General features: G+C 48.6%; 1 protein-coding gene across 1 annotated transcript in view; it reads left to right on the forward strand.

The window, feature by feature from the left end:
* The first annotated feature begins 917 nt into the window (after positions 1-917).
* The window catches only part of LOC110523058 (gamma-aminobutyric acid receptor subunit gamma-3), a 130,157-nt gene continuing 118,905 nt past the window's right edge, over positions 918-12,169 (forward strand). The window contains exon 1 of the mRNA XM_090236717.1: positions 918-1,145. Within this exon, the coding sequence (XP_090092843.1) occupies positions 918-1,145 (228 nt within the window). The remainder of the gene's footprint in view (positions 1,146-12,169) is intronic.

Here is a 12,169-nt window from a genome sequence, read left to right on the forward strand (position 1 = left end):
TCTCCATTCTCTCTCCAGATGACCTCCGACTAGTGAGGTCTGGCCTCCAGACAACCTGCCCGCTCTCTTCCCTTCTCCAGAGCATCTCTGGAGACCTTCTCCCATTCCTCAGCCCTCATTAACTCATCCCTGACCACTGGCTACGTCCCTTTGACTTCAAAATGGCCCTAGTCGCTCCCCTCCTCGTGAAACCAACATTCCACTCCTCTGGCGTCAAACCACAGACTTTCTTAATTTTGAGCGAGCCGTCTCTGATCAACTCTCTCGTTATCTCACTGCCAAAGCTGACTCTCTCTCCTCTGTTCTCATCCTTCTAGATCTATCCGCTGCCTCCGACACTATGAACCATCAGAATATCCTCTCCACCCTCGCAGGGCTGGGCGTCTCAGGCTCTATCAGATCCTCCTCTCCACCCTCTCAGGGCTGGGCGTCTCAGGCTCTATCAGATCCTCCTCTCCACCCTCTCAGGGCTGGGCGTCTCAGGCTCTATCAGATCCTCTTCTCCACTCTCTCAGGGCTGGGCGTCTCAGGCTCTGCCTCCTCTCCACCCTCTCAGGGCTGGGCGTCTCAGGCTCTGCCTCCTCTCCACCCTCTCAGGGCTGGGCGTCTCAGGCTCTGCCTCCTCTCCACCCTCTCAGGGCTGGGCGTCTCAAGTCACTCTGTCATATCCTCACATATCTGTCCTATCATTGCTAACCGGATGACACTCAACTACTTTTCTCCTTCCCCCCTTTTGACACCCAGGTGGTGATATGTATCTCTGCATACCTGGCAGATATCTCAGCTTGGATGTCGGCCCACCACCTCAAGCTCGACAAGATGGAACTGCTCTTCCTCCTGGTTTCAGGCTCAAAGACCTCTCCATCACGGTTGACAACTCCACAGGGTCGCCCTCCCAGAGTGCAAAGAACCTTGGCATGACCCTGCACAACACAGAGCAGGTTCTAATCCAGGCACTTGGCATCTCCCGTCTAGACTACTGCAACTGGCTGTTGGCTGGGCTCCCTGCTTGTGCCGTCAAACCTCTGCAACTTAACACTGAAGCCCGCCTGGTTTTCAAACTTCCTAAGTTCTCCCATGTCACCCCGCTCCTCCGCACACTCCACTGTCTTCCAGTCAAAGCTCACTTCCACTACAAGACCATGGTACTGGCCTACATAGGAACGGCCCCTTCCTACCTTCAGGCTATGCTCAAAACCTACACACCAACCCGAACACTCTGACACCTATGGTCTCTTGGCCTTCCCTCTGACTTTGCTGGTAAGTACACTTTTTCGCAATAAAGTAGTTACTGTGCCTCTGATATCTGGTTGTCCCTCCCTGCTATCTTAAGATGAATGTCGGTGTGTCCCTAAACAAGGCACTTAACCCTAAATGCTCCTGTAAGTCTCTCTGGATAAGATCGTCTGCTAAATTACTACAATGTCAAATGTAGATGAAGAGAAGAGCCAAGATGAGTATAACATCCTGGCATTTAAACCTAGATAAAAAATAAAAAAAACTAGATTAAAAAAAATCTCACATAAGACATTCTATTTTGGCATACTAAGAATGTGTCATGCGCGACTGCGTTGTTTCCCGTTCTGCCCCTGAACAAGGCAGTTAACCCACTGTTCCTAGGCCGTCATTGAAAACAATAATTTGTTTTTAACTGACTTGCCTAGTTAAATAAAGGTACAATGGATACTCTTACTGACACTCTTACTGACAGTTGTGGCTGCTTTGTGTGATGTATTGTTGTATTTACCTTCTAGCCTTTGTGCTGTTGTATGTACCATGTTTTGTGCTGCTAACACGTTGTGCTACTGCCATGTCGTGTTCCTACCATGTTGTTGTCATGTTGTGCTGCTACCATGTTGTGTTGCTACCATGTTGTTGTCATGTTGTGCTGCTACCATGTTGTCATGTTGTGCTGCTGCCATGTTGTCATGTTGTGCTGCTAACACATTGTGCTGCTGCCATGTTGTGTTGCTACCATGTTGTTGTCATGTTGTGCTGCTAACACGTTGTGCTGCTGCCATGTTGTTGTCATGTTGTGTTGCTACCATGTTGTTGTCATGTTGTGCTGCTAACACGTTGTGCTGCTGCCATGTTGTTGTCATGTTGTGCTGCTGCGATGTTGTGTTGCTACCATGTTGTTGTCATGTTGTGCTGCTAACACGTTGTGATGCTGCCATGTTGTTGTCATGTTGTGCTGCTGCCATGTTGTTGTCATGTTGTGCTGCTGCCATGTTGTTGTCATGTTGTGCTGCTGCCATGTTGTGTTGCTACCATGTTGTTGTCATGTTGTGCTGCTAACACGTTGTGATGCTGCCATGTTGTTGTCATGTTGTGCTGCTGCCATGTTGTTGTCATGTTGTGCTGCTGCCATGTTGTTGTCATGTTGTGCTGCTCACACGTTATGCTGCTGCCATGTTGTGCTGCTACTATGTTGTTGTCATGTTGTTCTGCTACCATGTTGTGCTGCTACCATGTTGTTGTCATGTTGTGCTGCTAACACGTTGTGCTGCTGTCATGTTGTCATGTTGTGCTGCTGCCATGTTGTTGTCATGTTGTTGTCATGTTGTGCTGCTAACACGTTGTGCTGCTGCCATGTTGTTGTCATGTTGTGTTGCTACCATGTTGTTGTCATGTTGTGCTGCTAACACGTTGTGCTGCTGCCATGTTGTGTTGCTACCATGTTGTTGTCATGTTGTTGTCATGTTGTGCTGCTACCATGTTGTGTTGCTACCATGTTGTTGTCATGTTGTGGTGCTACCATGTTGTGTTGCTACCATGTTGTTGCCATGTTGTTTTGCTACCATGTTGTTGTCATGTTGTGTTGCTACCATGTTGTGTTGCTACCATGTTGTGTTGCTACCATGCTGTGTTGTCATGTGTTGCTGTCTTGCTAAGTTGTTGTCTTAGGTCTCTCTTCATGTAGTGTTGTCATGTGTTGCTGTCTTGTTATGTTGTTGTCTTTAGGTCTCTCTTCATGTAGTGTTGTCATGTGTTGCTGTCTTGTTATGTTGTTGTCTTTAGGTATCTCTTCATGTAGTGTTGTCATGTGTTGCTGTCTTGTTATGATGTTGTCTTTAGGTATCTCTTCATGTAGTGTTGTCATGTGTTGCTGTCTTGTTATGATGTTGTCTTTAGGTATCTCTTCATGTAGTCTTGTCATGTGTTGCTGTCTTGTTATGTTGTTGTCTTTAGGTATCTCTTCATGTAGTGTTGTCATGTGTTGCTGTCTTGTTATGATGTTGTCTTTAGGTATCTCTTCATGTAGTGTTGTCATGTGTTGCAGTCTTGTTATGATGTTGTCTTTAGGTCTCTCTTCATGTAGTGTTGTCATGTGTTGCAGTCTTGTTATGATGTTGTCTTTAGGTCTCTCTTCATGTAGTGTTGTCATGTGTTGCAGTCTTGTTAAGTTGTTGTCTTTAGGTCTCTCTTCATGTAGTGTTGTCATGTGTTGCAGTCTTGTTATGATGTTGTCTTTAGGTCTCTCTTCATGTAGTGTTGTCATGTGTTGCAGTCTTGTTATGATGTTGTCTTTAGGTCTCTCTTCATGTAGTGTTGTCATGTGTTGCTGTCTTGTTAAGTTGTTGTCTTTAGGTCTCTCTTCATGCTGTGTTGTCATGATGTGTATTTTGTCTTATATTTTATTTTTAATCCCAGACCCCGTCTTTTTGCCTTTTTGCCTTTTGGTAGAACGTCATTGTAAACATGATTTTTTTCTTAACTGACTTGCTTGATTAAATAAAGGTTAAATGATCTGCTAGTGTCAAGGCCAACATGAGTATGACATCCGGGCATTTAAAGTGTACTGGATTTTCTAAATGTTACATACTATTAAATTCACATACTCAAACGGCCTACTATTTAGGATGCAAGTATGGTTATTCAGGCCACTGTGTCCGTTCCAACTGGCACCCTATTCCCTATATAGTGCACTACTTTTGACCCGAGCCCTACGTAGTAGTATCTTGGTCTTGGTGGGAGAGCTCAGAGCGTCTGGTCAAAAGTAGTACGCTAGATGCCATCCTCGCTGCTGCCATGCCAAGCTGAGGGCAGGAGAGAATCTCAGTAATTATTCATCATCAGAGCCAAACTGAGGAGGAACAACATACTAAAATGATTTAGAAAGAACACTTAGGCCCTAAAAGCACAACCGATCACAACACTATCTTGATATTATTTAAACATTCATACCCCGCTTTGCTTTTTGGGGTTCACATCAAGGGGGGAGGAGTTTAAAATACTTTTTGGGGTTCACATCAAGGAGGGAGGAGTTTAAAATACTTTTTTAGATCTGATTCCCAGACAGTTTACATTTCCTTCCATCCTCTTCTTAGTGTGGGTGTGTGTTGCTGACCATCCTCTTCTTTGTGTGGGTGTGTGTTGCTGACCATCCTCTTCTTAGTGTGGGTGTGTGTTGCTGACCATCCTCTTCTTAGTGTGGGTGTGTGTTGCTACACATCCTCTTCTTTGTGTGGGTGTGTGTTGCTGACCATCCTCTTCTTAGTGTGGGTGTGTGTTGCTGACCATCCTCTTCTTAGTGTGGGTGTGTGTTGCTGACCATCCTCTCTTAGTGTGGGTGTGTGTTGCTGACCATCCTCTTCTTAGTGTGGGTGTGTGTTGCTGACCATCCTCTCTTAGTGTGGGTGTGTGTTGCTACACATCCTCTCTTAGTGTGGGTGTGTGTTGCTACACATCCTCTCTTAGTGTGGGTGTGTGTTGCTGACCATCCTCTCTTAGTGTGGGTGTCTGTTGGTACACATCCTCTTCTTAGTTTGGGTGTGTGTTGCTACACATCCTCTTCTTAGTGTGGGTGTGTGTTGCTACACATCCTCTTCTTAGTGTGGGTGTGTGTTGCTACACATCCTCTTCTTAGTGTGGGTGTCTGTTGCTGACCATCCTCTTCTTAGTGTGGGTGTGTGTTGCTACACATCCTCTTCTTAGTGTGGGTGTGTTGCTGACCATCCTCTTCTTAGTGTGGGTGTGTGTTGCTGACCATCCTCTTCTTAGTGTGGGTGTGTGTTGCTACACATCCTCTTCTTAGTGTGGGTGTGTGTTGCTACACATCCTCTTCTTAGTGTGGGTGTGTGTTGCTACACATCCTCTTCTTAGTGTGGGTGTCTGTTGCTGACCATCCTCTTCTTAGTGTGGGTGTGTGTTGCTGACCATCCTCTTCTTAGTGTGTTGCTGACCATCCTCTCTTTGTGTGGGTGTGTGTTGCTGACCATCCTCTCTTTGTGTGGGTGTGTGTTGCTGACCATCCTCTTCTTAGTGTGGGTGTGTGTTGCTGACCATCCTCTTCTTAGTGTGGGTGTGTGTTGCTGACCATCCTCTTCTCAGTTCACTGCAGAATGACATGCCATGCCAAACACTGCTGACTTCCTTAACTGGGTCGTTACACCAATTCAGTGCCTTTTGAGAAGTGTAACTTGGTCAAAATAAAACTTGTGGTTTCCCCTAATTGTGACATTCTGCTACATGTTCAACTTCATGAAAAACACTTTTTTACCATCTCAAGAGGTTAAATAAAAAATACTATATTAAGTTCCAAATAAATTAACAGGGTGGACAATAACAGGGTTGATTGTTCCGTGTTAAATCAGCCATGAATCCACTTGTGACAAAGGGAACGGAAGCTGGTTGTGTGCAACAGGGAGTTGGCAATTGAATGCAAGCTTCGCAAAATATACAGTACCAGTCAAAAGTTTGGACACACCTACTCATTCAAGGGGTTTTCTTTATTTTTACTATTTTCTACATTGTAGAATAATTGTGAAGACATCAACTATGAAATAACACATATGGAGTCATGTAGTAACCATAAAAGTGTTGAATATTTGTTCAAAGTAGCCACCCTTTGCCCGTATGACAGCTTTGCACACTCTTGGCATTCTCTCAACAAGCTTCATGAGGTAGTCACCTGGACTGCATTTCAATTAACAGGTGTGTCTGGTTAATTGTTAAATGGTGGAATTTCTTTCCTTCTTAGTGCATTTGAGCAATCAGTTGTGTTGTGAAGGGGTGTTATTCAGAAGATTTGAGCCAATCAGTTGTGTTGTGAAGGGGTGTTATTCAGAAGATTTGAGCCAATCAGTTGTGTTGTGAAGGGGTGTTATTCAGAAGATTTGAGCCAATCAGTTGTGTTGTGAAGGGGTGGTATTCAGAAGATTTGAGCCAATCAGTTGTGTTGTGAAGGGGTGGTATTCAGAAGACAGCCCTATTTGGTAAAATACCAAGTCCATATTATGGCAAGAACAACTCAAATAAGCAAAGAGAAATGACAGTCCATCGTTACTTGAAGACATTCCTTCAAGAACTTTGAAAGTTTCTTCAAGAGCAGTCGCAAAAACCATCAAGCGCTATGATGAAACTGGCTCTCATGAGGACCGCCACAGGAAAGGGAGACCCAGAGTTACCTCGGCTGCAGAGGATAAGTTCATTACAGTTACCAGCCTCAGAAATTGCAGCCCAAATAAATGCTTCACAGAGTTGGCCCTGGCTCTGAACTGGAATACCCAAACAGCCTGGCTCTGAACTGGAATACCCAGACAGCCTGGCTCTGAACTGGAATACCCAGACAGCCTGGCTCTGAACTGGAATACCCAGACAGCCTGGCTGTGGGCTGGAATACCCAGACAGCCTGGCTGTGGGCTGGAATACCCAGACAGCCTGGCTCTGGGCTGGAATACCCAGACAGCCTTTCTCTGGGCTGGAATACCCAGACAGCCTTTCTCTGGGCTGGAATACCCAGACAGCCTTTCTCTGGGCTGGAATACCCAGACAGCCTTTCTCTGGGCTGGAATACCCAGACAGCCTTTCTCTGGGATGGAATACCCAGACAGCCTGGCTCTGAGCTGGAATACCCAGACAGCCTTTCTCTGGGCTGGAATACCCAGACAGCCTTTCTCTGGGCTGGAATACCCAGAAAGCCTTTCTCCGGGCTGGAATACCCAGACAGCCTTTCTCCGGGCTGGAATACCCAAACAGCCTTTCTCTGGGCTGGAATACCCAGACAGCCTTTCTCTGGGCTGGAATACCCAGACAGCCTTTCTCTGGGCTGGAATACCCAGACAGCCTTTCTCTGGGCTGGAATACCCAGACTGCCTTTCTCTGGGCTGGAATACCCAGACAGACTGGCTCTGGGCTGGAATACCCAGACAGCCTTTCTCTGGGCTGGAATACCCAGACAGCCTTTCTCTGGGCTGGAATACCCAGACAGCCTTTCTCTGGGCTGGAATACCCAGACAGCCATTCTCTGGGCTGGAATACCCAGACAGCCTGGCTGTGGGCTGGAATACCCAGGCAGCCTGGCTCTGGGCTGTAATCCCCAGACAGCCTTTCTCTGGGCTGTAATCCCCAGACAGCCTGGCTCTGGGCTGGAATACCCAGACAGCCTTTCTCTGGGCTGGAATACCCAGACAGCCTTTCTCTGGGCTGGAATACCCAGACAGCCTGGCTCTGAGCTGGAATACCCAGACAGCCTTTCTCTGGGCTGGAATACCCAGACAGCCTGGCTCTGAGCTGGAATACCCAGACAGCCTGGCTGTGGGCTGGAATACCCAGACAGCCTTTCTCTGGGCTGGAATACCCAGACAGCCTTTCTCTGGGCTGGAATACCCAGACAGCCTTTCTCTGGGCTGGAATACCCAGACAGCCTTTCTCTGGGCTGGAATACCCACACAGCCTTTCTCCGGGCTGGAATACCCAGACAGCCTGGCTTTGGGCTGGAATACCCAGACAGCCTGGCTCTGGGCTGGAATACCCAGACAGCCTTTCTCTGGGCTGGAATACCCAGACAGCCTTTCTCTGGGCTGGAATACCCAGACAGCCTGGCTCTGGGCTGTAATCCCCAGACAGCCTGGCTCTGGGCTGGAATACCCAGACAGCCTTTCTCTGGGCTGGAATACCCAGACAGCCTTTCTCTGGGCTAGAATACCCAGACAGCCTTTCTCTGGGCTGGAATACCCATACAGCCTTTCTCTGGGCTGGAATACCCAGACAGCCTGGCTCTGGGCTGGAATACCCAGACAGCCTGGCTCTGAACTGGAATACCCAGACAGCCTTTCTCTGGGCTGTAATCCCCAGACAGCCTTTCTCTGGGCTGGAACACCCAGACAGCCTTTCTCTGGGCTGGAATACCCAGACAGCCTTTCTCTGGGCTGGAATACCCAGACAGCCTGGCTCTGGGCTGGAATACCCAGACAGCCTTTCTCTGGGCTGGAATACCCAGACAGCCTTTCTCTGGGCTGGAATACTCAGACAGCCTTTCTCTGTCTGGAATACCCAGACAGCCTTTCTCTGGGCTGGAATACCCAGACAGCCTTTCTCTGGGCTGGAATACCCAGACAGCCTGGCTGTGGGCTGGAATACTCAGACAGCCTTTCTCTGGGCTGGAATACCCAGACAGCCTTTCTCTGGGCTGGAATACTCAGACAGCCTTTCTCTGGGCTGGAATACCCAGACAGCCTTTCTCTGGGCTGGAATACCCAGACAGCCTGGCTCTGGGCTGGAATACCCAGACAGCCTTTCTCTGGGCTGGAATACCCAGACAGCCTTTCTTCTGGGCTGGAATACCCAGACAGCCTTTCTCTGGGCTGGAATACCCAGACAGCCTTTCTCTGGGCTGGAATACCCAGACAGCCTGGCTCTGAGCTGGAATACCCAGACAGCCTGGCTGTGGGCTGGAATACCCAGACAGCCTTTCTCTGGGCTGGAATACCCAGACAGCCTGGCTCTGAGCTGGAATACTCAGACAGCCTTTCTCTGGGCTGGAATACCCAGACAGCCTTTCTCTGGGCTGGAATACCCAGACAGCCTTTCTCCGGGCTGGAATACCCAGACAGCCTGGCTGTGGGCTGGAATACCCAGACAGCCTGGCTCTGGGCTGTAATCCCCAGACAGCCTTTCTCTGGGCTGTAATCCCCAGACAGCCTGGCTCTGGGCTGGAATACCCAGACAGCCTTTCTCTGGGCTGGAATACCCAGACAGCCTTTCTCTGGGCTGGAATACCCAGACAGCCTGGCTCTGAGCTGGAATACCCAGACAGCCTTTCTCTGGGCTGGAATACCCAGACAGCCAGGCTCTGAGCTGGAATACCCAGACAGCCTGGCTGTGGGCTGGAATGCCCAGACAGCCTTTCTCTGGGCTGGAATACCCAGACAGCCTTTCTCTGGGCTGGAATACCCAGACAGCCTTTCTCTGGGCTGGAATACCCAGACAGCCTTTCTCTGGGCTGGAATACCCACACAGCCTTTCTCCGGGCTGGAATACCCAGACAGCCTGGCTGTGGGCTGGAATACCCAGACAGCCTGGCTCTGGGCTGGAATACCCAGACAGCCTTTCTCTGGGCTGGAATACCCAGACAGCCTTTCTCTGGGCTGGAATACCCAGACAGCCTGGCTCTGGGCTGTAATCCCCAGACAGCCTGGCTCTGGGCTGGAATACCCAGACAGCCTTTCTCTGGGCTGGAATACCCAGACAGCCTTTCTCTGGGCTAGAATACCCAGACAGCCTTTCTCTGGGCTGGAATACCCATACAGCCTTTCTCTGGGCTGGAATACCCAGACAGCCTGGCTCTGGGCTGGAATACCCAGACAGCCTGGCTCTGAACTGGAATACCCAGACAGCCTTTCTCTGGGCTGTAATCCCCAGACAGCCTTTCTCTGGGCTGGAACACCCAGACAGCTTTTCTCTGGGCTGGAATACCCAGACAGCCTGGCTCTGGGCTGGAATACCCAGACAGCCTTTCTCTGGGCTGGAATACCCAGACAGCCTTTCTCTGGGCTGGAATACTCAGACAGCCTTTCTCTGGGCTGGAATACCCAGACAGCCTTTCTCTGGGCTGGAATACCCAGACAGCCTTTCTCTGGGCTGGAATACCCAGACAGCCTGGCTGTGGGCTGGAATACTCAGACAGCCTTTCTCTGGGCTGGAATACCCAGACAGCCTTTCTCTGGGCTGGAATACTCAGACAGCCTTTCTCTGGGCTGGAATACCCAGACAGAATTTCTCTGGGCTGGAATACCCAGACAGCCTGGCTCTGAGCTGGAATACTCAGACAGCCTTTCTCTGGGCTGGAATACCCAGACTGCCTTTCTCTTGGCTGGAATACCCAGACAGCCTTTCTCTGGGCTGGAATACCCAGACAGCCTGGCTGTGGGCTGGAATACCCAGACAGCCTTTCTCTGGGCTGGAATACCCAGACAGCCTTTCTCTGGGCTGGAATACCCAGACAGCCTGGCTCTGGGCTGTAATCCCCAGACAGCCTTTCTCTGGGCTGGAATACCCAGACAGCCTGGCTCTGGGCTGTAATCCCCAGACAGCCTTGCTCTGGGCTGTAATCCCCAGACAGCCTTGCTCTGGGCTCTGCTGCTGAACAATGTCAACTAATCTGTCCACTGAAAAATGATCTATTATAATGTCACCAGAATGGCCCTTGTCCATTAGTAACTATTACTGAATGATACTTTAAGCCAAGCAATAGGGGAACCTCAGCCATTTTATCAATGACTTTATTCTGAACACATTAAGTACATACTTTGTATATGGCACAGTATAATTGAGAGAGGAATTAGATCACATTTTGTGATTTTTTTTATTTGATTTCTTTGATTACATGACACACAGAATGATATCCTCACAGTACACACCACATAAAATGATACCCTTACTGTACAGTACATGACACACAGAATGATATCCTTACTGTACAGTACATGACACATAGAATGATATCCTCACTGTACAGTACATGACACACAGAATGATATCCTCACTGTACAGTACATGACACATAGAATGATATCCTCACTGTACAGTACATGACACATAGAATGATATCCTCACTGTACAGTACATTACACACAGAATGATATCCTTACTGTACAGTACATGACACACAGCATGATATCCTTACTGTACAGTACATGATACAGAATGATATCCTTACTGTACAGTACATGACACATAGAATGATATCCTCACTGTACAGTACATGACACATAGAATGATATCCTCAATGTACAGTACATGTCACAGAATGATATCCTCACTGTACAGTACATGACACAGAATGATATCCTCACTGTACAGTACATGACACAGAATGATATCCTCACTGTACAGTACATGACACATAGAATGATATCCTTACTGTACAGTACATGACACATAATGATATTCTTACTGTACAGTACATGACACAGAATGATATCCTTACTGTACAGTACATGACACAGAATGATATCCTCACTGTACAGTACATGACACATACAATTATATCCTCACTGTACAGTACATGACACATATAATGATATCCTTACTGTACAGTACATGACACACAGAATGATATCCTTACTGTACAGTACATGACACATAGAATGATATCCTTAAGGTACAGTACATGACACATAGAATGATATCCTAACTGTACAGTACATGACACATAGAATGATATCCTCAATGGACAGTACATGACACACAACATTTCCTAGACCTCCTTAAGCCAAGTACTTACAGGAATTAGTATTTAGCCTTTTACTGTCTCTATACTGGTGTTACAATGCTCTCATGTCTGTGACTCGTGCATAGAGTATGGTCTCATAAACCGCCCCCACCACACACACACACACACACACACCACCACCACCACCACCACCACCACCACCAACACCACCAACACCACCACCACCACCACCACCACCACCACCACCACCACCACCACCACCACACCCACCACTACCACACCCACCCACCACCACACCCACCACCACCACCACCATACCCAACCACCACCACACCCACCACTACCACCATCACCACCACCACCACACCCACCCACCACCACCACACCCACCCACGACCATCACCACCACCACCACACCAGCATCACCACCACCACCACACCCACCCACCAGCATCACCACCACCACCACCACCACACCCACCCACCAACATCACTACACCCACCCACCAACATCACCACCACCACCACCACCACACCCACCCACCACCACCACCACCACACCCACCCACCACCACACCCACCCACGACCATCACCACCACCACCACACCCACCACCATCACCACCACCACACCCACCCACCACCACACCCACCCACCACCACCACCACCACCACCACCACCACACCCAACACCATCACCACCACCACACCC

This window comes from Oncorhynchus mykiss, chromosome 5 (genome assembly GCF_057628025.1).
Source record: "Oncorhynchus mykiss isolate SJ-2025 chromosome 5, ASM5762802v1, whole genome shotgun sequence".
In the NCBI taxonomy this organism is placed as follows: domain Eukaryota; kingdom Metazoa; phylum Chordata; class Actinopteri; order Salmoniformes; family Salmonidae; genus Oncorhynchus; species Oncorhynchus mykiss.